Here is a 27,245-nt window from a genome sequence, read left to right as displayed (position 1 = left end):
ATTTTCCCTAATGTCTGAATCTGTCTTATAGGCAAAATGTCATGATGTCATTCATGAAAGGCATAGATAAAGGATGAAAGGCATTCTAGAACCTGAGGTCAGATCAAAGGACGTTCCAGCCTATCTATGGTTCCAGCTAAGCTCCGCCCACCAACATGGAATGCAGCTAAGCAACCGTTGCTAGGCACCAGTGCACTCTCTGATTGCTCTTTTGTCGTTTTCAACTGGAAGCATTCCAGTTCCAGTGTGTTTAAGTTCTCAAATAATGTTTTTGTCTTTTTATGTAAACCTATGAACCTGTCCAAAAGAAATGGTGCATGAGCCTTTACTGTCATGTCTTCTTATGTCTGAAATCAAAGAATCCTTGTTTCAAAATAAAACACCACCGAACAAGTTAGTTATGTGGTTTCTTGTTTTAGCTCTATCTAGTCTACATAGTCGCCTAGACTAGCCTACAGTGTTGTAGTTTCATTAGCCAACATTTTTATCTTGCTCCCCACTCCTTTTAAGGACAGTTTCCCTCTGGCTTCTGGGGTGAAACACATCCCTGTGGGTTCTGGGCTGATACACGTCTCTGTGGATTCAGGGCTGGCGGTGAGATTGTGTGCAGTAAGGCTGTGGAACGTTATAAAGTGAAAAATACAACTTCCAACTCCAAAATGGTCTTATTTAACTTAGCGTAGATTTACTTGTTAGGTAGCAAACACAACCCCACTGCAGCCATAACATTAATTTACATAGTTGGTCAGGAAATAGCTCCAGTGGGTAAGCTAACTAACATTAACTGTTCTTCAAACTAATTTACAAGGTTTTCCATTTCTACACCTAAAAATAAAGTCGTTGTTGTTGTTGTTGTTGTGGTTGCTGCTGTAGTTTTGACAATGCTAACGTTAGCTATCTTTCCACTGTTCCAGTATTTAGGCTATGCTTTAAGTCAAAACTGTTGAGCTAGGCTATACCTGTAAGTAATATATGGGTTAACGTTACACATCACAGACCTTTTGGACAATATTAATAATCAAATATATTGTATAATACTATAACAGCTTTGATTTTTGTATTTGTTTAAATCTATCAGTAGGGTGCACATACAGTAGGGAGACTTGGTGAACACGGACACTGCAAAGATTTTAATAGAATGTTATATTTTGAAACTGTTGTATAAAACTCTCAAATGTAAACAGAATTATTGTTTGAATGTTATTGTCAAAGTCACTTTCTACAACAAAAATCATAATATTGGAGAAAGGGATCTCTAGATGGTAAATTGGTTAGGTTAAAATGAATTTAGTAATGCAACTGAGTATTGTAATCATATCTTATCCTAAACCCTATCCCTTATTCTATCCGTACCAACTATTTGTATCTGTGAATAACTTTGATGCCAGTACAGTTGGCTTTCAGAAAAAAAAAAAACTGTTGCAAAAGACCACGCTTTTTTTTTTTTTTTTTTTGTTATTTTCTTCACAAACATTTGACCTGGGTGAAAACCAATCGCGCAGAACTTCTGCATGAGTTGAATATTTACAGCAAATGATAAGAGAGATAAGCAGATTTAAATTTTTTAAATTGTGTTGTTTATTGTTAATAACAAAACCAAGCTGTAGGGAGATATTAAAAATGCCCAATTGCTGCATGGTTTAAAGGAAAGTGGGAAGAAACCGGAGCACCCGGAGTAAAACCCACGCAGGCCAATCACTGGTCTCCGTTCTACAGAGGCCAATCACTGGTCTCCGTCCTACAGAGGCCATTCACTGGTCTCCATCCTACAGAGGCCAATCACTGGTCTCCATCCTACAGAGGCCAATCACTGGTCTCCGTCCTACAGAGGCCAATCACTGGTCCTCTGTCCTACAAAGGCAATCCTCACAACAGAGGCCAATCACTGGTCCTCTGTCCTACCGAGGCCATTCACTGGTCCTCTGTCCTACAAAGGCAATCCTCACAACAGAGGCCAATCACTGCCATAGTCCAAACAATAAAGAGTCTCTGGCCAAACTTTGGAATGGAGGAGAAGACTCTTTTGATGGCACTTTGCTTCTTTGGTTTCATCAGGTGTTCTTTGAAGAAGGAGACAATACATTTGTCAACTGCTGGTTCATCTAGATTCATTGAAACCAGCACGTCCTGTGCACAGCCCCACTTCTTGCACATGTCCTTTAAAATGGCCTTGCTCAGGTGTTTATAAGTGTCATTGGTGATTTGAAAATCTTCTCCCTCGACTTCAGCCCATATCTTTTCGAACAGGCGCTCAATGATGGTTTTTGAATGTCCAATTGTTGTGTTGACCTTCGCTTTGTTAAAGGTCCGCAAAACCAACTTCTGCACAAGTAGCCTGACGGAACATTTATTTTTCTCTGCCTGTGCCGTTGAATTCTGCACAGGTCTGGCAGCCGCCTCCTGAGATACTGCGACTGTAGGGGTAGGTTTGGGCGTAGGTATAGACTTGGGCATAGGCGAATTCGTAGGTGTAGGTTTGGGCGTATATGTAGGTGTAGGTATGGCCGTATATGTAAGTGTAGGTTTGGGCGTATGCGTAGGTGTAGGTTTGGGCGTATGCGTAGGTGTAGATTTGGGCATATGCGTAAGTGTAGATTTGGGTGTAGGTGTAGGTGTGGGTGAGGATGTCGGAGTAGCGGTCGGTGATAGTGACTCAGTATTCTTGAAAGCCTTTTTCATCTTGTCACTGTGGATGCCAGCCTGTGTGCACAGCCACCACTTTATCAGTCCAAGGTAACGCCACACTTTACAATGTATTTCACCATACACTGTATCACGGGATGGGGAATTAGACGGTGTCCTTTCATTTGATCCTGGGACAGTCTCTGGAATCCTCCCTTCAGAGACGTAACTGTAGAGGAGACCAGTAAGCTCTTCTTTGAACACCTGGTCTTTACCGTTGGAAATATCCCGCAATTTGCTATAAATAACCTCACTTCCAACTTGTTGGTGTAAAACAACCTTTAAAAAAAAAAAAAAAAACACAACAACGCACTAACCCCCCCCTTTTATTTTTGCAGACAGGTGAACATCAGTCTCAAGACTAGATTGACGCTCTCGCTTCTTGGTTGGTATGGGCGGGTGCGAATTGTTTTTATCTGTATGTACCATCCGTTTTTCCTTTCCACCCCCCCACATTTTTTTTTAATTCGGTGGTGATACATGTCCCTCTGGCTTCTGGGGTGAAACACATCCCTGTGGGTTCTGGGCTTGTACTTGTCTCTGTCGGTTCTGGGTAGGGTTCTGGGCTGGTCCTTGTCTCTTTGGGTTCTGGACTAATATTTGCAGCATCTTGTTCTTCCAGACTGTTAACCTCCTGAACAATTAACCGCGTAATGTCATCTGCAATAATTTTAATCTCCCGTGAGGTGTCAGATTGCAGCTGATCATACTCGGAGTCTGTCATTTCTTGCAGTAGAGGTTCTGTGAGTCCACAGACCTCACTTGTAATTATGTCCTTCACAGCTGTGGTTGTTGCACTCACAAAGTGCTCTGATGCTCTGGAGACCTTGTCCGGGGTTTTTGATTCCACAGATCTGGCTGCTGACTGGCAGCAATCAGTATCTGCCTCCTCTTGATCTTCCATTTCTTGTTGTCCATCAGCAGCCTTCTGTATGGAGATGTCCTGTCTTGTTCGTGGTTTACGTGGTCGACGTGTGCACAAAACGTCTTTCATTTTGCTCATAAAAGCTTTCAACATATTAAAGGCATGTCCTACCATTGCATTAAGTCTGTGAGGGGGAGTCACACGCTCACTAAATACAGGTTCCAAAGTGTCCGCACTATTGCTGATAGCAGAGTAAATGCATTGTGCAACCTCTGTAACAAACATGTTGTTTAATATATTTGAGCTGTCACAGTGGACAGGGTCCTTTACTTGTAGAACCTCAGCAAAAGTCAGAGGAAGTGTGTCGCCCAGACTGGACCGAACACGTTCCTCAGAGATTATTTGGCTGTATTTATTCTGCAGAGTTGCCAAAATGGATTTAGACACTAGTGATATTAGGTCCAAAATCATCTCTGCCATCAATGTTGATGTGGCATCATCAGGTGCACCTTCCTTCATTAATCTCTGCTGTTCCAATGTCATCCTTTTGAAAAAGGACTCAACCACTGGACGAACATCTTCCACTCTGATCGTCGCTATCTCCTCTGTCTGGGAACTTTCCATTTTAGTCATGGTGATTGTATTAGATAGACTATGTTTTCTGAATGTCTTGTCTTGTTTTACAGGTACTGGTTTGTCAGAAGCTTTTTGAGCAGATATAAGTCAACCGATGTAGAGTAAACCATAGTATAGAATGATTTTCCCTAATGTCTGAATCTGTCTTATAGGCAAAATGTCATGATGTCATTCATGAAAGGCATAGATAAAGGATGAAAGGCATTCTAGAACCTGAGGTCAGATCAAAGGACGTTCCAGCCTATCTATGGTTCCAGCTAAGCTCCGCCCACCAACATGGAATGCAGCTAAGCAACCGTTGCTAGGCACCAGTGCACTCTCTGATTGCTCTTTTGTCGTTTTCAACTGGAAGCATTCCAGTTCCAGTGTGTTTAAGTTCTCAAATAATGTTTTTGTCTTTTTATGTAAACCTATGAACCTGTCCAAAAGATATGGTGCATGAGCCTTTACTGTCATGTCTTCTTATGTCTGAAATCAAAGAATCCTTGTTTCAAAATAAAACACCACGAACAAGTTAGTTATGTGTCGTTTCTGTTTTAGCTCTATCTAGTCTACATAGTCGCCTAGACTAGCCTACAGTGTTGTAGTTTCATTAGCCAACATTTTTATCTTGCTCCCCACTCCTTTTAAGGACAGTTTCCCTCTGGCTTCTGGGGTGAAACACATCCCTGTGGGTTCTGGGCTGATACACGTCTCTGTGGATTCAGGGCTGGCGGTGAGATTGTGTGCAGTAAGGCTGTGGAACGTTATAAAGTGAAAAATACAACTTCCAACTCCAAAATGGTCTTATTTAACTTAGCGTAGATTTACTTGTTAGGTAGCAAACACAACCCCACTGCAGCCAACAAGCAAACTTACATAGTTGGTCAGGAAATAGCTCCAGTGGGTAAGCTAACTAACATTAACTGTTCTTCAAACTAATTTACAAGGTTTTTCATTTCTACACCTAAAAATAAAGTCGTTGTTGTTATTGTTGTTGTGGTTGCTGCTGTAGTTTTGACAATGCTAACGTTAGCTATCTTTCCACTGTTCCAGTATTTAGGCTATGCTTTAAGTCAAAACTGTTGAGCTAGGCTATACCTGTAAGTAATATATGGGTTAACGTTACACATCACAGACCTTTTGGACAATATTAATAATCAAATATATTGTATAATACTATAACAGCTTTGATTTTTGTATTTGTTTAAATCTATCAGTAGGGTGCACATACAGTAGGGAGACTTGGTGAACACGGACACTGCAAAGATTTTAATAGAATGTTATATTTTGAAACTGTTGTATAAAACTCTCAAATGTAAACAGAATTATTGTTTGAATGTTATTGTCAAAGTCACTTTCTCACAACAAAATCATAATATTGGAGAAAGGGATCTCTAGATGGTAAATTGGTTAGGTTAAAATGAATTTAGTAATGCAACTGAGTATTGTAATCATATCTTATCTTAACAGCCCTAACCCTATTCTATCTACTAACTATTTTTGGTCATGAGCATAACTTTGATGCCAGAACAGTTGGCTTTCACATGAAAAAAACACTGTTGCAAAAGACCACGTTGTTTTTTTTTGTTATTTTCTTCACAAACATTTGACCTGGGTGAAACTCAATCGGCAGAACTTCTGCATGAGTTGAATATTTACAGCAAATGATAAGAGAGATAAGCAGATTTAAATTTTTATAAATGTTTTGTTTATTGTTAATAACAAAACCAAGCTGTAGGGAGATATTAAAAATGCCCAATTGCTGCATGGTTTAAAGGAAAGTGGGAAGAAACCGGAGCACCCGGAGTAAAACCCACGCAGGCCAATCACTGGTCTCCGTTCTACAGAGGCCAATCACTGGTCTCCGTCCTACAGAGGCCATTCACTGGTCTCCATCCTACAGAGGCCAATCACTGGTCTCCATCCTACAGAGGCCAATCACTGGTCTCCGTCCTACAGAGGCCAATCACTGGTCCTCTGTCCTACAAAACATCCTCACAACAGAGGCCAATCACTGGTCCTCTGTCCTACCGAGGCCATTCACTGGTCCTCTGTCCTACAAAGGCAATCCTCACAACAGAGGCCAATCACTGCCATAGTCCAAACAATAAAGAGTCTCTGGCCAAACTTTGGAATGGAGGAGAAGACTCTTTTGATGGCACTTTGCTTCTTTGGTTTCATCAGGTGTTCTTTGAAGAAGGAGACAATACATTTGTCAACTGCTGGTTCATCTAGATTCATTGAAACCAGCACGTCCTGTGCACAGCCCCACTTCTTGCACATGTCCTTTAAAATGGCCTTGCTCAGGTGTTTATAAGTGTCATTGGTGATTTGAAAATCTTCTCCCTCGACTTCAGCCCATATCTTTTCGAACAGGCGCTCAATGATGGTTTTTGAATGTCCAATTGTTGTGTTGACCTTCGCTTTGTTAAAGGTCCGCAAAACCAACTTCTGCACAAGTAGCCTGACGGAACATTTATTTTTCTCTGCCTGTGCCGTTGAATTCTGCACAGGTCTGGCAGCCGCCTCCTCAGATACTGCGACTGTAGGTGTAGGTTTGGGCGTAGGTATAGACTTGGGCATAGGCGAATTCGTAGGTGTAGGTTTGGGCGTATATGTAGGTGTAGGTATGGCCGTATATGTAAGTGTAGGTTTGGGCGTATGCGTAGGTGTAGGTTTGGTATTGTCGTGAGGTGTAGATTTGGGCATATGCGTAAGTGTAGATTTGGGTGTAGGTGTAGGTGTGGGTGAGGATGTCGGAGTAGCGGTCGGTGATAGTGACTCAGTATTCTTGAAAGCCTTTTTCATCTTGTCACTGTGGATGCCAGCCTGTGTGCACAGCCACCACTTTATCAGTCCAAGGTAACGCCACACTTTACAATGTATTTCACCATACACTGTATCACGGGATGGGGAATTAGACAGTGTCCTTTCATTTGATCCTGGGACAGTCTCTGGAATCCTCCCCTCAGAGACGTAACTGTAGAGGAGACCAGTAAGCTCTTCTTTGAACACCTGGTCTTTACCGTTGGAAATATCCCGCAATTTGCTATAAATAACCTCACTTCCAACTTGTTGTTGTACACCATCTTTTGCAAAAAGAGAGTCAACATCAGTCACAAAGGACTGCATTGACGTCTCACTTTTAACTTTGGAGTCAGGGTGGAATTGGTTGTCTAGTTGAGTCGCCATGCGATGTATTGACAGTTTGGCAAACTGCGTGGCAAAAAAGATTTTTATCTTGCTCCCCACTCCTTTTAATGACAGTTTCTCTCTTGATTCCGGGGTGATACATGTCCCTCTGGCTTCTGGGGTGAAACACATCCCTGTGGGTTCTGGGCTTTTTACTGTTCTGTCGGTTCTGGGTAGGGTTCTGGGCTGGTCCTTGTCTCTTTGGGTTCTGGACTAATATTTGCAGCATCTTGTTCTTCCAGACTGTTAACCTCCTGAACAATTAACCGCGTAATGTCATCTGCAATAATTTTAATCTCCCGTGAGGTGTCAGATTGCAGCTGATCATACTCGGAGTCTGTCATTTCTTGCAGTAGAGGTTCTGTGAGTCCACAGACCTCACTTGTAATTATGTCCTTCACAGCTGTGGTTGTTGCACTCACAAAGTGCTCTGATGCTCTGGAGACCTTGTCCGGGGTTTTTGATTCCACAGATCTGGCTGCTGACTGGCAGCAATCAGTATCTGCCTCCTCTTGATCTTCCATTTCTTGTTGTCCATCAGCAGCCTTCTGTATGGAGATGTCCTGTCTTGTTCGTGGTTTTACGTGGTCGGACGTGAGCACAAAACGTCTTTCATTTTGCTCATAAAAGCTTTCAACATATTAAAGGCATGTCCTACCATTGCATTAAGTCTGTGAGGGGGAGCTCAGCCCACTAAATACAGGTTCCAAAGTGTCCGCACTATTGCTGATAGCAGAGTAAATGCATTGTGCAACCTCTGTAACAAACATGTTGTTTAATATATTTGAGTTGTCACAGTGGACAGGGTCCTTTACTTGTAGAACCTCAGCAAAAGTCAGAGGAAGTGTGTCGCCCAGACTGGACCGAACACGTTCCTCAGAGATTATTTGGCTGTATTTATTCTGCAGAGTTGCCAAAATGGATTTAGACACTAGTGATATTAGGTCCAAAATCATCTCTGCCATCAATGTTGATGTGGCATCATCAGGTGCACCTTCCTTCATTAATCTCTGCTGTTCCAATGTCATCCTTTTGAAAAAGGACTCAACCACTGGACGAACATCTTCCACTCTGATCGTCGCTATCTCCTCTGTCTGGGAACTTTCCATTTTAGTCATGGTGATTGTATTAGATAGACTATGTTTTCTGAATGTCTTGTCTTGTTTTACAGGTACTGGTTTGTCAGAAGCTTTTTGAGCAGATATAAGTCAACCGATGTAGAGTAAACCATAGTATAGAATGATTTTCCCTAATGTCTGAATCTGTCTTATAGGCAAAATGTCATGATGTCATTCATGAAAGGCATAGATAAAGGATGAAAGGCATTCTAGAACCTGAGGTCAGATCAAAGGACGTTCCAGCCTATCTATGGTTCCAGCTAAGCTCCGCCCACCAACATTGAATGCAGCTTAGCAACCGTTGCTAGGCACCAGTGCACTCTCTGATTGCTCTTTTGTCGTTTTCAGCTGGAAGCATTCCAGTTCCAGTCTGTTTAAGTTCTCAAATAATGTTTTTGTCTTTTTATGTAAACCTATGAACCTGTCCAAAAGAAATGTTGCATGAGCCTTTACTGTCATGTCTTCTTATGTCTGAAATCAAAGAATCCTTGTTTCAAAATAAAACACCACGAACAAGTTAGTTATGTGTCGTTTCTGTTTTAGCTCTATCTAGTCTACATAGTCGCCTAGACTAGCCTACAGTGTTGTAGTTTCATTAGCCAACATTTTTATCTTGCTCCCCACTCCTTTTAAGGACAGTTTCCCTCTGGCTTCTGGGGTGAAACACATCCCTGTGGGTTCTGGGCTGATACACGTCTCTGTGGATTCAGGGCTGGCGGTGAGATTGTGTGCAGTAAGGCTGTGGAACGTTATAAAGTGAAAAATACAACTTCCAACTCCAAAATGGTCTTATTTAACATAGCGTAGATTTACTTGTTAGGTAGCAAACACAACCCCACTGCAGCCATAACGTTAACTTACATAGTTGGTCAGGAAATAGCTCCAGTGGGTAAGCTAACTAACATTAACTGTTCTTCAAACTAATTTACAAGGTTTTCCATTTCTACACCTAAAAATAAAGTCGTTGTTGTTGTTGTTGTTGTGGTTGCTGCTGTAGTTTTGACAATGCTAACGTTAGCTATCTTTCCACTGTTCCAGTATTTAGGCTATGCTTTAAGTAAAAACTGTTGAGCTAGGCTATACCTGTAAGTAATATATGGGTTAACGTTACACATCACAGACCTTTTGGACAATATTAATAATCATAAAGAGAGCATTTATGCACATGTCATTTAATCTCTTGTGTGCTTCTTTACCCTTATGTTGTGTAGGGTCAGCTGTTATATTTACCAGTGGTGGAAGATGTAACAATACAACAGTGTCGAAATACTCTGTTTCAAGTAAAAGTCATACATTAAAAATGTGTCTTAACTTACTAACTTGCTTACTTTTCAAGTAAAAAGTATTAGCATCAAAATCTACTTAAAGTAACAAAACTAAAGGGCTCACTATGTAGACTGGCTCATTTTAGAATAATGTATATTATTTAATTATATTATGGATGCATTTGTACATCATTTAAATGTTGCATATGCAAGGTGGGGCTACTTTTGATTACTTTAGCTTGTGAATTTCCTCCCAAAGGAATTAATAAAGTCTAATAATAATACATCATCATTTATTTGTTGATTATATTTTGTATTAATAATCTGAATCTGCAAAGTAACTAAAGTTATTAAATTTGGAGTTAAAAAGTACAATATTTGCCACTGAAGTGTAGTGGAGTAGAAGTATAAATTGTGCTTAAGTACAGTACTTGAGTAAATGTACTTAGTTACATTCCACCACTGCATTTACCTTTCTTCAACACCTACTCCAAATTATTTTGTTTATGCATACAGTCTATAGTTAAACCTGAAACTCTAAGACGGACTACAGTAATACACTATCAGATTGCCTTTCCCAATATTTTTGTGAAAGGGGGCATGACATGCAACAAAGCTTGGAGTTGGTTCAGTTGGTCCAGCACCATCCAGTTTTTCATCTCTACATCTTTAAATAGTCTTGTGAGCCTCTGACCAAGTGTGGTCATCATCAGCCTCTCCCTGTCCAGATTGCTGCTTTTTGTGATTTCTACATTGCCTGGTTTATGTGGCAGAAAGTATTTTTGGATTTCTGTAGTCGTGGTGTCTGCCTCCTTTGTGCTTGTCTGGTATCCATCCATTCATCCATCTTCGTCCGCTTATCCGGGGTCAGGTCGCGGGGGCAGCAGCTCCAGCAGGGGACCCCAAACTTCCCTTTCCCGAGCAACATTACCCAGCTCTGATAATCAGGCTGAATTGCCACTCTGTTCTGTTCATTCAGCCTATCAAGTTAATTCAATTTATCTATCTGAATTACTCAACAAATTGGAGATGTGGCCGATGATTCAGAGGTCTCGAACCAGGTTACCTTTATGCTAGTCTTGCATTGCCCCAACCGTCCTGGGCAGCGCCAAGACCCAGATGCAGTAACCGTCCCCTTGCAAAATAGATAACGGAGATAGCAGAAGGAGAGGGTAATCCATGTGTGAGAGACGCGTCAATGTCAGGCTATATCGCAGCAACGTACATCTATTGAGCCAGACTACCTTTGTGCCATCTTCCTGAGTAACCTCATCTGTTGCTTCAGCATCTGGGCAGACGCCTTAATGGACCTGCCTCCAGTTCCCAAACTGGTTTTCCTGAGCCTGTCTCACCAGTCCCCTGGCCCTCTCAAGCAGACAGGTTATTCACCTTTGACCTGCCTCACAGGTTGACCCTAGTTTGTGATATTCCTCATTGCTAATGTTGACCACCCTGCCTTCCGCTGATGGTCAACTGATTACTATTATCTATTTTTTGTCCATTGTAAACTTTTCACTATAATCTGTTCCTTTCTGTTTGTATAACACAGTTTTTTAAGAGGGACCTTGTCACCTGTCACCTTTTGTAAACATGGCCCTATCATGTCTGATTTAGTGCAGACACTGACAATAAATAAGACTTTTCTTATAAACCAGATCCTGTAATGAGTCTGGTTTAATTGAAAAAATTCACTGCAGTTATTATATTATTATTATTGTTGTTGTTGTTGTTATTATTATAGACTTACAATATTTAGATTTTTAAACTAAAATTATATCAAAATGTTAATCAGTGATCTGGCTAGAGAAATGGACAAAACTAAGCAACTGAGCCCACGAATAGGCTTGAGGCACATATCTTTTGAGACCTTAAATGTAACACTCTGGGGCCATTTTACATATTGAGTACGTTTACACTGTTGTTACTTTTACTTGAGTAAAAGGATCTGAGTACTTAGTTCACTGCTGCTGTATATCAGCCTAACAAGGTTTAAATACTTAATTAGGCTAGGTAAAAAGAATGAAGGTGTCAGCTGACTTTTCCCTCCTCCACATGACTGTTTTTTCCTTCTGGGACTCATGCTGGTGGTGTTTGACCGGCCGGGCTCGCTACAGACACGGCTTCACCTCTAGAGGGAGTGCTGATCAAAAGTGGGAATGGGAGAGTGGTGTGACTGTGAGCAACGGCGCGCCTGGGCTGAGGTGAGCTGCTCAATTCTCCCAAAGTTAAATAACATGACACCGGAACTAAGTGGAATTTGATTTCAGACTAAAAGCCGAAACATTAAGGCTATTGAGGTGAACAGCACCACAAGCAACAAAACATGGTTGATGCAATCGTTTGATTCCATACTGAGAGAAAGCCCTGCTGTAACACGAAAATATTAAGATTTTTAAATGATATGGCTGTGTGGAGTAGACCTGCACACTTTTATTTCTCATCAGAATCGGCTTTATTGGTATGTGTACACATACAAGGAAATTAATGAATGCACTTACACACAGAACAGTTTACAGGAAAAAAAGAAAGAAAAAGAAATAGACATATAACTAGGGGTGCCTGGTTAGCTCACCAGTCCTTGTTGCAGCAGCTGCTGGTTCGGTTCCAACCTGCGGCCCTTTGCTGCATGTTATCCCCCTCTTTCTCCCACTTTCTTGAATTAATCTTTCCTATTAATAAAGGCAATAAAAGCCACATTGTTTTTATCTTTAATCTTTGGTGAGGAGGTTGTGTGGCTCAGGCTCCTGCTGTTTGACATCCTACTGGATCCATTCATTTTCATATATGTTCACATCATATGTATCATTTTGTCATATGGATTGTCTTGTATATTGTTTTTCATTATCCAAATCGAGGGTCATATGCTGTACAGATTGTAAAGACTCCTGAGGCAAATTTCTGATATTGGGCTATGAATTTAACCTTGACTTGAACATTTGGGGGGTTGAGATCTCCACTTTTGAGATCAACACTTGATTTTCTGCATTCTGGTGAATTTTTCTGCAACAATTTGTCCCTCTCTGCATCAAGTTATGGTGCAAATGTCTTTATTTATGTAAAGGACATTTTTTTGGGAAGTGGGCAGACATGGACGTATTGATCTTTTCATTAAGCGATTTCTTTAAGTGACTGCTTTGTTGGGTTGCGAATAGTCCACTTCCGCCACCACTGCTGGTTGGAAGGGTTTTAATTTGAAAACCGAATAACCGGAAGTGTGATGTTTGTATTTCCCCCGTCTTGACAGTGGTGCTTGGAGCCGAGAGGGTCAGGGGGAGGAGAGGAAAGGGAGTGGAGCGATAAGACGACAGGAGGAGATCCACCACAGGGTGACCAATTTAACCGGACCATCCTTGGACAGCTAACGTTAGGCTATGGTCCTCCACCCTGGCCGCTCCCACCGAGAACCACACCGAATCGGATTGTCTGCTGCGGTCCTGTCGGGGAATAGAAAAAGAAGATGAACACGGTGAGTCCGTTTTTCTGACTGTAACTGCTGCTGCACACTGCAGGCCGACATGCAATATATGTTCTCCTGTCACACAAATGTCTCAAACGCTGTTGCACTGAACCGTAGACGCATCTGCCACTCTGTCACCCATGTCTGTCGGAGTGAATGACATAGCTGGCAACAGTTGCTGTAAGGCCTCTGCTTCACACTGGTGCTGGTGGCAAACGATACACGGCCAGTACATGTATTCCACTGGCGGCCAATTACAACATATCTGTGTGTGTGGGGGGAGAGAAGGATGAGCTGCATCATTATGTTTCTTATTACAGTTGACAGTCCCGGGCGTGTTAATTGGCTACATAAGAGACTGGAGCCGCTTGCAGGTTGGATCTGATGCTCATGATGATTCACATCAAGGCTCCGCAGATCATTTTTCATAACATCACTTTAAACTTAAACACCTCCATGTCTTACCCCTATACAAACCCATTGACTTTGTAAATGATGGGGTTTAGAGTATTATTCACCGCTAGTCCTCCATCAATTGATGCTGAGGAATGTGCAGCAGCAGCAACAGCAGCAGCAATAACGTGTTTATATCTGTTTATTTACCCAAGACTCATGTTTGTCAATACACGTAAACTGTTAGCTTTTGCTTTGCTGCAGGCTGAAGGACATTTGCACAAAAATACATCGCTGACAGAGGCGTGTTTGTGTCTTAATTTGGACTATCGGACTCAACGGAATGGTTTTATGGTCCCCGCTATGGTTGTCACATAGGCCATGGTATTATGTAACAAGAAGCCTGCGCTGTTTGAATGCGGGCCCTTACACTCGGCCTCTCTGTGCATGGCATTTAGGCTATATACCGGATCGCAAACATATCATCCGCACGAAATGAAAAAAATGCCCATACAGCGCGTTGCATACCTTTTTGATTTTGAATTGGTTGATCTATTTTCGCATCTGTATCATCTGGATGACAACTGAGCCACAGAGAGAGATGGATGCATATACACAGCTTCGGACTTGTCTAACATCAAGCCCACAATTAATTACTTTATGTTCGCCGTCTGTGGCTGTAACGCCAGTGTAGCGGCTGTCCGGTTGAAAATGTCCCCTAGGAATAGTGAGTAACCCCCGCCTTCCCTTCTCCGCTTCCCCTCCCTTCTCCTAACGCTAGTGGGGGGAACTGGAGAGTACAGCCAAGCACCATGCAAACACACACACAAACACACACACACACACACACACACACACACACACACACACACACACACACACACACACACACACACACACACACACACACACACCAAGCGAGTGGCAACACCGCGACGTTTGCAAATGGGTACACGCTGGTCGACCTTGTGCAGGGGAGTCAGGGACGAGGAGATAGAGGGGAGGTGTGTGTGTGTGTGTGTGTGTGTGTGTGTGTGGGGGGTCTATACGTGCCAGAGAAGGCGCATGCAGGCAAGATATAGCGAGGAAATGCTATTTTTGCTTCAACAACATGCCTCTCTGGCGAAAATGCAGGTCGAGGAGGAAGCCGGCGGCTGCAGCGGCTGCGTTGCTTCTGTGTGTCTCTGCACTGTGTGGAGCTCAGGGTGTGTGGAGGCCTGGTAAGATCAGCTGGTAGCAGTTGCTGAGGTGTGTGTGGATGATTAATTCAATCAGGACGAAAAAGACCATACTACATTACTATTATTATATTAACTACTAAAAAATGCTGTATGGTCGTTATAGTAGCCTACTATTGGAGACATAGATACTATACAATGTGACCAGGTCAGCATACACCTTCAATTGAATATCAAAGAAAGTAAGTCCCTAGATACCTATAGTAGCCTCATAAATGGGATGCACCATCTGATTTTTTTCTCTCCCGATATGATACCTCAACTCAGTTTATCTGCAGATACCGTATCCCAGTCCGATACCAGTGCTCTCTTTTTCACAACTTTGCAATCTGTATACCTCGCTGTGTGAAACTCATTGGCATCTTTCTCTTGTGAGGTAACATGAAGGCAGGCTTTGCCTTGGCACTACAAATGTATAGTCAGCGGCCTACCATGACTAAATTAATGTAACTCATAATAGGAACACAAAAGAACTGTATTTAATGTAGATTAGTCTCATTCGGTTGAAACCCAGTCCACTTAATAAGGGCAGTATCGGCTAAGTGCATCCCTACTCATCATACAAAAATGGATGTCATACACTCAAAGGTGTCCAATCCACACAGGCTTACAAGATTACTTACACATACAGGGGCAAGAGATAACAATCAATATCCATAGAACATACCAGATATAAACTTTCATACATTGATGGTACACTTAAAAACAACAACTAAAATAAGTCAAACACCGTCTACAACATCAAACAGATGTTAGGAAAAGTTTAATTTAAAGATTATTATAAAATGGACAGGAGAATATAAAACTCAGTTCATTTGTGTCCTTCTGTGCTCACAGGGCATCTTTACACATAGATTTCATCCAGCAACAACCGACTGATACAATTACATGTCTATATACATGTTATATAATGCTAAAAGGGAAGAAGCTTGATTTTCTAGTAATTTCTACAACAACTTTTGGTTTAACGCTGCAGGGTCCACAGATCCTTTCATGCTTTGTTTCCCATGACTGTCTTGATATTTGTCTTGACAGTGTTCTGTTGTCCAGTGGCATTTATCTGTATTTATTACACGTCTTTTATTATTGATTGTGATAATAAACAGAGCTTGAAGGAGTCACTCTTTATCTTCAGCCCAACTGACTCCAAAATGCTGCTGTCTGTTTATACTAGAGGCTGTGTTTTTGTACGGGGGTCAAATCGAACAAGTTCTCTTTCACCTTAAAGAAATCCAAGCTTTCAAGCTATTTTGGGTCATATCCTCCCCCAGAGTTTTGGAAGTAGCTTGTTCTTCTCCTATTAATCTGTCTGTCATTATGAGACAAAATCTCAAGTGTGTCTGGTTATTCAGGAAATGGGATTTTTGTGCATTTAGCGGACAATGATGCATTTTATTTCCTGTCAGATTTGGGATAAAGTAGATCTATGTGAACAAGCTATTTTAATGTGTGTCAGGCCTGTTGAGATCAATGATAGACTGGACAAGACATCCACATTACTATCATGATCTGATGTTTCTCACCTGAAACATGTGCTTACTGATTACATTTGAGCCATGACACCATCCCAGATCTATTTGTGCATTGGCTTTTATACAGTCTACTGTATGTGTTTGATTTTTCCTCTAGACCCAGCAGAAGCCGTGGAGATAGACCTGGCCGCAGAGACTGATCACCTCACTAACCTTGGTCTCTGATCACTGACCCTGGCCCAAACATCTAAAGCATTGTGAAGCGACTGTTGCGCCTTTGACCCCATCTAGTCACTCCCACCCTGTGGCCCTGCAGTGTGGCCTCTACAAACCCCTCCTCACTACTTCAAAATTTTGTCCACGGGGATAAATGAGTGAACAGGCTGCAAGGGAAAGGGCTGGGACATGTACCAGAACCCCAACAGGTATATTAACAACTCCTACAGGTAGTCAAAGGAGGACATGGTCCTCCAACGTGGTATCAGTGTTAAAGCTGTTATCTGTCTTTCATCTGATGCTGTACTAAACATTCCTCTCTCTGCTCACACAGAATGTCCTGGTTCAGTGGTTTCCTAGTCGCAAGAGTGGACGACCGCAAGACTGCGTGGGGGGAGCGCAATGGCAAGAAGTCCAAACGGAAAGGAAGCTCATCTCTCTGCAACCCGCGTTACATGAGCTGTCTGCGGGACTCAGATGCTATGGAGCCCCCCTCTGGAGCCCCCCTCCATCAGCACCACCGCGGAGGGTTGACTGGGGCCCTGGGAGGCGGGGGCAACTTCGGCGTCCGTTGCGGATGGCAGGAGGACCACTACGGCAAAAGAGTAGGGGCTCCCGGGGAAGGGGTGGGGCTGAAATCGGTCAACTTGGGCTTTGAGGATGGTGCGTTAAAAGGGAGGAAAGGGGGATGTAATGGAGGAAGCGGTGACATGGGCGATGACGGGTCCAATGGGGCAGCAGGGGTGGTGACGGCTGCAGACTGCTGGCTCAGGGTAGTACAGGTGTTCCAGTCAAAAAAATTCCAGTCCCGCAAACTGGAGCGCCTATACCAGCGTTACTTCTTCAGGCTGAACCAGAGCTCCTTGACCATGCTCATGGGGGTACTTGTGATCGTGTGCGGCATCATGCTGACCTTCCACTGTGTCCATGCCGCCCCTCACGTGGCTTATTCGTCAGCCCTGTCAGTCGCGATGGCGCTCTTCATGGCTCTTATGGTAGTGTGCAACCGCAACGGCTTCCACCAGGACTACATGTGGATGGTCAGTTACCTGGTGATTGGAGTCTTGCTGTCTGTACAGGTGTTCGGGGTGCTCATGGTGGCACCCAGGAGCGCTTCAGAAGGCATCTGGTGGTCCGTGTTTTTCATCTACATCATCTACACTCTGCTACCTGTGAGGATGAGAGCGGCGGTGCTAAGTGGAGCAGTGCTGTCCATCATACACGTGGTCACCACCTGGCAGATCAATCAGGAAGACCAGTTCCTATGGAAACAGGTAAGAGAAGGTTGACGTCTTAATTTTTGACTGTTTATGGGTGACCTCAATAGACAGTTACAGTGAACAGGGTGGCAGAGGTGGAAAAAGTACTAAAATATTGTACTCAAGTACCAATAATTTGACTATTTCCAAGTGTTGCTTCATAATGTAGATTTATTAGAAAAGTTAACATCTTAACAACATCCCAATGATGTTCAACAATATCAGAATCTATTTTCTGTGCAAATAAGTAATCACAGATATCCAAAACTTTCAAAAATTGCATTTTCTAATGACACCATAATCTATTTTTTCCTTTGAATATTTCATATAACTTTCTTTTCCCTTTCAGTCGTGGGCTTTGTATATTTACTATCATAATTTCAAGGATAAAGGCATAATGGGTCACGAGTAATATTTGGGCATAAAAAGTGATAATATTGTTACTAATCTGATCATGTTTGCTTGTTCACACACTGTGATACAACAGCTTACAGTAGATGTGCCATCCACACTGACAGCAGCTATCCCTAATGCACACTACTGGCTCTGCTTCTGACACTAAATCACATTTTATAAATTGTCATAATTCTCAGCACAAATCTCTCCTTTTTACAAAGCTTTCTGATCAAGTCAAGTCAGTTTCATTATGGTAGTGCCGAATCATCTGGCATCATTAATTATCCCAGGGCATTTTTCATATAGAGCAGGTCTACACCACACTCTTATTAATTCATATAATATTCAGTCAATGAGCAACCCTACCTGCCCAAACTGGACTTATGGGTATAGCTGGTGCTTTAGCCTGACAAGCCAGACCCACATCAAGATGTTGGGTCTGGGAACTTACCATTGACGGGGCTCAATCCGAGGGGCGGGATAAACGGTTGTCTTTCAAATTAGCGCTACAACCAGGCAGAGCAATGAAGAAGGTAGCGAAGCTAGTTGATAGATTAAACTTTTGCCGTATCCAGTCGGCAAAACTACGAACACATCTTCCTTTTTTAAGAATGACTTCTGTGCTGTTCTTTGTTCTTTTCTCAAAGAAAAGCTGAACTCCAAGTCTTCCAGAAGACCGCTGTTCCCAGCAGCAGCAGCCATAAGCCCGCCCACCGACTCTATACACAATGTGATTGGCCTGACTAGAGTTTGGTTTTTCCAGCTTGCATGTCAACAGAGAGTGCCTGGACCCCCCTGGCTGCAAATTAAATTCGCTGCTGCTAGGGTGCGTCTAGATTTCTAAGCTACTGGTGCTTGGTAATGTTATAGGCTCTTCATTGTCACTGTTAGCAGCACACTGGACTAGCTGCTGCTGCGGAGCTACAAGAAAAAGTTTGATTCATAAACATAAACGCTGGTTTGCAGGCAACGTTGTATTGTTTTGCAAGACCGCTAGCATCCTGCACTTCTCCTGATTAACTTAGCTTATCTGTGTCATCGTCTTCATTTGGCGTTTCCCTAAAAAAAGAAAAAGTTAATCTGGCCACTTTCTAGAGCTCTCCTTTTTAAATTGTCGCCACTTCAGTGGCGTTTTTAAGGATCTGGAGTGATGAGGTCTAGAGCAAACTGTTATAGTTGGAGCTTTTTGATTAGCTGTAGCAACTGATGTTTCAACATAAAGCATGTTTTTATGAGAGTAAGAAGAGGCAGTGGACATGTTTAAATTGATTGCATCTAGCTAATAGTTGTCTTTCATAGGATGAACAGGCTCTGTGTGTTTTGTAAGTCTAGCTTAAGCCATATTGCAAATATACATGATAGAAAACAAGTTCTCTCCATTTGGTCTATATGATTCAGTCATTAATCAACCAGCAGACAAACTACATTAGCATTCATCTGTTGACTTTGTGGCCACCCGCTCTCCTTATAGCTTGATTTTGGTCTCCGCCAACTCCTGAGGGAAATATTTGGCTCTTTAGCTGCTAAATCCTTCACTGTGTTCGTCATTTCAGTCATCTTTTAAGCAAAAATACTAAACATTGCTTACTGTAAGCTCCTCAGTTGTGAGGATTTGCTGCTTGGTCAGACAAAACAAGTCATTTGAAGACCTTATTTTGGGCTTTATTATTGTGGCGGGCATTTGTTATTACCATTTTCTGACATTCTACAGATCAAACCATTCATTGATGAAACGCAAAAATCAGCAGATTTAAATAATTGTTAGATGCAGGCCCAAAAAAATATTTAATCAAAATTTGAAGCTACTTTAAGTGGAAAATTGAAAACATTGAGGTTTAAGAAGTAATTAAAGTGCTCATATTATGCTCATTTTCAGGTCCATAATTGTATTTAGAGTTTATATCAGAATAGGTTTACTGGATTAAGTTTCAAAAAACACAATTTTTTGGTGGACTGCACATTGCTGCAGCTCCTCTTTTCTCCCTGTGTGTTGAGCTCTCTGTTTTAGCTACAGAGTGAGGCATCACACTTCTGTACCATATTTGTTGGGAGTCGCACATGCACAGTAGCTAGGTAATGACTACTACCCAGTTAGAAACAGAGTATGAGGGCGTGCCACGCTAGCAGCTAGGCGAGCATTATAATGTGTGTTACAAAGTGACGCACGTTCGTCACGGAAGTAAAAGCTGGACTACAATAGAGCTGTTTGGAGCAGTTTGTGAACAGTGTTTTCTGTTGGAGACGGTAAGTCCCTTTGGGGTGGACTTTGGGATTTTTCACTTAGTAAACCTCAAACATGGAAAAAAAAGATATATAACAATAAAGGAAAAAGCCAAAAAGCATATGAGCACTTTAAATCAGAAAAACAAAAAATTGTGATATAGTGATAAATCATTATTGTAGTCTGACTGAACTGGACACATTGTTACGTCGCAACGTAAACGAAACATGTCATGTTAAAATGCCTCTTATGTCACGATGTTTATGTGGTATTATGCCACGTGAACTGGCAACACAGCGGATACAGTGTATAGGTTGCTATAGAGCTGCAAAGATTAATCCATTAGTTGTCAACTATTAAATTAATCGACAACTATTTTGATTATCGATTAAATCGGTTTGAGTTATTTTTTTTATAAAAAGGTAAAAATTCTCTGATTCCAGCTCCTTAAATGTGAATTTTTTCTAGTTCTTTACTCCTCTATGACAGTAAACTGAATATCTTTGAGTTGTGGACAAAACAAGACATTTGAGGACGTCATCTTGGACTTTGGAAAACACTTATCGACATTTTTTGACCATTTTCTGACATTTTATAGACCAAACAAAATCGATTGATCAAGAAAATAATCAAAATTAAAGTAACCTTCAGTTGCAGCCCTAGATTGCTCTGCTGTGTTTTCATCACCTTGTTTTATTTGCATATTTAGATGTATTCTGCAGCTTATGGGTCTTTTGTACAGTGTGTTGTTTGTGCGTCATGCCAAGGACCTAGGGGCTTGCTGAAGGTCAGCTGGCTGAATAAACTGCCCCTGGCTGGACGGCTGTTTGTGTGTGCGAGTGTGTGCAGTTGTGTGACAGTGGGAGAATACCATGATATAAAGCAGTATCACTCAGGTCTCTGTGCTCTCACACAGGGGACGCTTTGTACTTTTCTCCAAGGGTGGGGTGACAAGGATGAGGCAGACTGGTGGTTGGGGGGGAAGACAGCCATATAGCCATAGCTGTTTCACAACTGCTGTCTCCCTGGGGGAAAGTTATGAAAAACATAATAGGAAGGCCATTACATGAAAACAATAGTGGGATATAGGACTTAATGATAAATCACTGATTGTCACTGTAATGTTTCTGCCATAACTGTAAGGTTCAGTAACATATCCTCTCACGTGTTAGCCAGACTACAACAACCCAAACAAGTCACTTAAAGACAAATCACTTTGTTATAGTATTGTGATCCTTATTATAAATTAATAACAGAAGTACAGGACTAGGTTAGGCATTCGTGGGAACTCAGTAACTGCTGTCTGCTCTGTAACATCATGCATGATGTACCATAGTATAATCCATCACGGGCTCCAACGTTGTTTGCCGTCATTAACTGAATGAATGCCATGAGATAGCTGCGGCCCGGCAATGCTGTTTATTCCTGAGGTCGCCTGTATACTATATGTGACACAGTAAAACAGTGTCATCAATCACTGCTTCACGGTTGTGTGCAAGTATTTCCTCTTTCTCCAATAACTCATTAACCTCACAGATAATGATGAAGTTGTGTATGAGGAATTATGTAAATGCAGATCCTCTTTTCTGTCTTTTTGTTGCCAACTTCTGTTTGCTGGCACTGCAGATTTAAACGGGGAATTGAGAAGGAATCTGTGCAGTTGAGTTGGGTTTCTCCTCTATCATGAGCGCCAGTTGATTTCTGAAAAAGTAGGAGTAGCTGATTAATCTATCATCCGTGCAGTGAATGATGTTCGTCCCATTTGTGTATCAGACTGTAGTTTCATGACTCAAGGGGATTGCTGAGTTAAATCAGTGACCAGCAATGTGTGGTTTTTAAATGCCCCTTCCCAAAATCATGTATTTTCCTATTTATTTTAAACATAGTTCATATACAGTAAGAGCTGAAATATCTGAGAAATGAGGATCACACACAAAACACTTAAACATTCATAAATACATATAATTTATGGACAGCTTGTTCAGAAAGCATGGACACTTCGCCCGACTTACCTGTGTCAGAAACACCAGCAAAAGGTCAGGGGTAAATGTCAGTGTTGCCCCTGGATCACCACATCTGGCTTGGCAGCTCTGTGACGACTGCATTAAAGATTCTTTAAAGGCACTAAAAACGTGGAAAATCTTACTGTGACACGTGCTACATGGAAACACTGTTATATCAATTTTGCATTGTTGCACACTTAACATGACATTTTCTTCTGTGTGTTTTTTGTATTTTTCTCTGAGCTCCTTTTACTGGTTTGAAGTGAGCGTTCGCTTGCAAAAAGGTTATGTTGCCTAGTCACTGTCAATCAAATCGGATCAAAGCACACAGACACACTCCTGATGAAGCAGATTAACTGAATTACTGCCGGTAAACTTTTCATTTATTAATAAGTATCTTTATTTACAAACTTAAATTTTGATTGTTGCTTATGTATTCCTAAATATTTAATCTTGCATAGAAATATTTAAGATTCATAACCAAGTTCTCAGGAGCTTTAAAGATGAAAAAGACCTTCATATGATCTAGATGTTTTGGGAACAATTGGGTTCTTCTTGCAACATAGCATTAAATTTATATAGTGTGTATTTACTTTGTAATAAAATCTCTTAAATTCTGTTCAAAACATTACAACTTGCTTGAAGAGCGAAGCCAATACACTTACTGTATCTATATAAATTGACATTTTGACAGGAAAGCTGCCCTATGAAAGGTAATCTACTAAATTACATTGTCAGTGACTCGCAGCATGAAGTCCAAAACAAGTGTTCCTCATAAAAATAATAAGTCTTGACAGAATGGCTTAACAGGACATTTATTAATTTATTACCATACATTCTTTCAAAACACAAAAGAAAATAGCAACTTAATTCAAGACTTCCACAAAGAATGTGACCTGAAAACAGAACAGTAGTAAAAATAGTTTACTTTTGAACTTTTCAAAATACCATTATCATATTTTCTTGGCCAAAATATACCATAGTATGATCACACAAATCTCTCATTACAAAATTTTGAATTTGATTTGTACATAAAAAATGGGCATTAGTATGCGGAATTGAATTGTTTTCAGGGTTGTTATCCTGTTTTTATTCTTATTGTGTAAGACCAGAGCAATCTGAGGCACGAGCAGACATCTCGATGTTGTCTGCCAGCTACATGAGAGGTATTTCGTGTTCGTCTCTTGAAATATATGGCCCGTTAATCCCTTCAAAACTTTCAAAACACATGCAGTCCATCTGGAGGTTTCCTGTATTGCTCTTGCCGTTGTTTGGGATGTGTGTTTTTACACCTGCATACAGTAGAATTGAAGAGTGTCTGTTCTCAGCTTCACTTTGAGCATATTATTGTACACACTCACATCATGAACTACAGTATATTTGAACCTTGTTATACACAGGTCTGCTTTAAAAACAAACACTCAATCTATCAAAGCTTTAACATTGTGGTAACAAGTGGTTTTGTAATGGAGACGTGCTGTTACATGTGAGCTTCACTCTGCTGTAACTGCTCATGTTTTTTTGATCCTGAGACTCCTCAGCTAAAATCAATTAGCCATAGCAGAACAGTTCCTACACTTGTGCATGTCCCACCCATCAATGCACACACACACACACACACACACACACACACACACACACACACACACACACACACACACACACACACACACACACACACACACACACACACACACACCATCCAATGCTTTGTTATGGTTGTCACCTTCCCTTCTAGTCTCTATTGAATGTTTGTCAGAATTGCTGCTGTTTGTTTTTCTTTGGGAAGCAACATCACAAAACTATTGTCCTGCCTGTATGTGTGGGTGCCTATTTGAATGTGAACACTGACATGAATAGTGCCTGCTTCTGTCCTGGATTAAATCAGAAAAATGCACCAGTAAAGCCCAAGCACATTTTATACACGCCATTCTGCTTCTTTTTACGCACACTGATCAGTGCAGAACAGTTTGTCAATTACATTTTTTTTCATTTTGTCATTGAAACTCCTCATTATTGTACATTCGTCATTATTTTATTTATGGTCCCCGGCAAAAGCTAGCATTGTTGTTTGGATGTTGTTGACACAAATGCTGTGAGAGGTCAAAGACTGGTTCCTAAAAATACCCAGCCTTTTGCGTTTCTGCTAACTGTTGCGTCACATGGGACAGTCTTATCAGAGCCTACGTCAGAGCAACAGGCATGTCACTCTAACCCCCTTTTCTCTGCATACATATGGGCCTGCATTTACACATACCCTGAAGGCTGATACTGTATATTGACAGATGGAACAACGATTTCTTTATCTTTTTCTGCTGCACATTAATGAAGCATAAGGTAATGCATTTTGGGATGGATCTTTGACCACTGCAGATATGGTGTGTTAAGCCCCTAAAAGCTCATTAAATACCACAGAGGGCAAATCAAGCGTCTAGTCGATATGTTTTACAGGTCTCTTTGTCAAGCTCCCACTAAGTGTTTTTATTCAGTAAATAAGATAAGGGAATAGAGTTGAAATAGTAATGTGCTACAATGTGTAGTAATGCGCTTATCCACTTTGGTCTCACGTCAAACTTTCCAAATGGCTGTTTACTCAATTTTGAAATTACCAGGATGTTACACAGAGAGAAAAAACATTTTAATCAGAGCAAATCTCACACCGTATCAGCTGTTCACAGTTTAACATCAGCTCCCGGTGCCTGAATAACATTGTACTTGGATCCTAGTGGAGGAAGTGTCAGCGAGTGACAATCACCTGTGCAAAGCTGCAGCTATAGAATAAGACACCCAGTATAAGTGAAGGAGGAGGCAGCAAGGCGGTGTGATCGGAGGAGAATCCGATATTCTCCCCACGCAGTCCTTTTCACAGCCTCCTTGATAAATAATTTGTGTGTTTAACGCGGCAGCAGCATTTTAACAAGGATACCTGTCACATGTACACTTTCCTCACGACCAGGATGGGTGCTGACCGATGGGATCACACGCACGCACGCGCGCGCGCACACACACACACACACACACACACACACACACACACACACACACACACACACACACACACCACAAGGCTCCAGAGAGGTTGCAGTGTATGTACAAAATGTAAGCAGCATTGATACTCCTGAATGTGATATGATCCCTCATTGCGTAATTGTTTCTCCATATAGAGTTGAGCTTGTTTGTATTTACTTGTATGAGGATTACATGGATACAGATTTAACCTGTGGACCAATGAGAGCACTGGAAAAATGAGTAATTAGTTTAGCATCACTTCTGAGAATGATGGGGAATAAACAGCATTGCTAAGTGTCTCCCTCAGTGCTTGTGTTCAGTTGGTCCAGTGGTTGCCATGGAAACAACTACGACTCAAGCAGCCAGCATACCCAGTTCAGCCTGCTGGTGTACAGTTTGGTAACCACTGCTTCAAGTAAAAATCAGGTCAAAATTGATTTCACTTTCTGTTCACTTTCTCCTTCTGAGAATCTGAAAGCTTGCGGACCTTGATGATGGAGGGGTCCGAGCTTTCTAAACACGCTGCTGTTTGGCTGCTTGGATAGATTTGTGCTTTGTTTTCCTCCCCCCTACTGTCAAAATGAGACAGCCCATAATTAAACATGACGATGACAGAGGAGAGGTCATATGTGTAGAGGTGGTGGGGAGTCGAGAGGGAGGGATGCACAGGATGTTGTTTGCCAGTTGTGTGGTTCAGGGAAGCTTATCTCTGGTCAGCTCGCGATGACTGTGCATGTCACTAGCCTCTATTCAGGATGTGTTTTTAGGCCTCTGAAGATACACACTTTTTAAAGAAAACTCAATGGCTTGGATGGTTCTGTTATTTATGAGTTTCTTTTTCTGGCACAGATAATCGTTTTTATTGGTAATTACAACTCCTTTACATTTCTGTAATGGTGACATAACTCCTGTAAGAGGCTTTTTTGTTTAATCACAGCAGTTATCCCTGAGCTATCGCTGTGTCTGTCCACAGCATGTAAGGCCCAGCGTCCTTGCAGGTGTCCGATGCGTTTCCAGAAAAAACTTCTCGTAAACCCTTCTTTTTTTGTGTAGATTTTGTTGTTCTTTAAATAAAAACACTTTTGCAACTCCAATGCCAAAATACTTAATAGTCACACTCTCTCCATAGAAGTCACACCCGCCTGGTTGCCAGCAGAACTGTGTGGTGTGTATTTTTCCAGTGTTAGGACCCCCAGCATGTCCCTGTCCATGTTTACAGAAACATGAAAGGGAGTTTAAACATGGCCAATAGAATTCAAATTACTGGCTTTATATTACAGGTAATTGTTACAGACACGGCTGTAACATCATTTATGCAATGTGGTCTTGTGTTTCACAGCCTCTAAAATACTCAAAGATGTCTAAAACAGCGGAAGGAATTGCAGAAAAGCGAACAAATAGAACTGTTTTTGGAAATCTTTGGGTCATCAGTAATACTTTTATGTTGATAGAAAAATTCATTTCTTCACAAATACAAGTGATGACAGACGGAAAGAGTTACAATGACAGTGTAATCATTGGGCTTTTTTAGCTAAAAAAACATGTTTGTTGTAATAAAATATATTGTGACTGGCTTTCTGAATTAATTACACTTTGGGAACATTTGCACCATTTCCTGTTTTAAAGGAACATAGATACAATATCAGCTACTCAGTTCCTGCTCTTTTGTGATTTATCTTATGCATCACATACTTAAATACACAAAATATACTACTTCCTTACCAGATTGCACGATTCCAACTACTAATGTAATCTACAGTAAACTGTATCTAGTATATGAGTTGACAAGAAAAAAAATCAAGATCTATTACTGTCTACTGTTGGAACAAATCTCTGTATAA

At 41.4% G+C, this 27,245-nt stretch overlaps 1 protein-coding gene across 2 annotated transcripts in view; it reads left to right on the top strand.

The window, feature by feature from the left end:
- The first annotated feature begins 12,977 nt into the window (after nt 1–12,977).
- LOC120558823 (adenylate cyclase type 6-like) overlaps nt 12,978–27,245 on the top strand; it is a 42,604-nt gene continuing 28,336 nt past the window's right edge. For both annotated transcript variants that reach the window (XM_039800087.1, XM_039800085.1), the window contains exons 1-3: nt 12,978–13,206; nt 16,458–16,725; nt 16,851–17,790. In XM_039800087.1, coding sequence (XP_039656021.1) covers nt 16,706–16,725; nt 16,851–17,790 — 960 coding nt within the window. In that variant the 5' untranslated portion in view covers nt 12,978–13,206; nt 16,458–16,705. The remainder of the gene's footprint in view (nt 13,207–16,457; nt 16,726–16,850; nt 17,791–27,245) is intronic.

Source organism: Perca fluviatilis, chromosome 5, assembly GCF_010015445.1.
Source record: "Perca fluviatilis chromosome 5, GENO_Pfluv_1.0, whole genome shotgun sequence".
NCBI lineage: Eukaryota > Metazoa > Chordata > Actinopteri > Perciformes > Percidae > Perca > Perca fluviatilis.
This window is presented reverse-complemented; position numbering and strand designations above follow the sequence as displayed.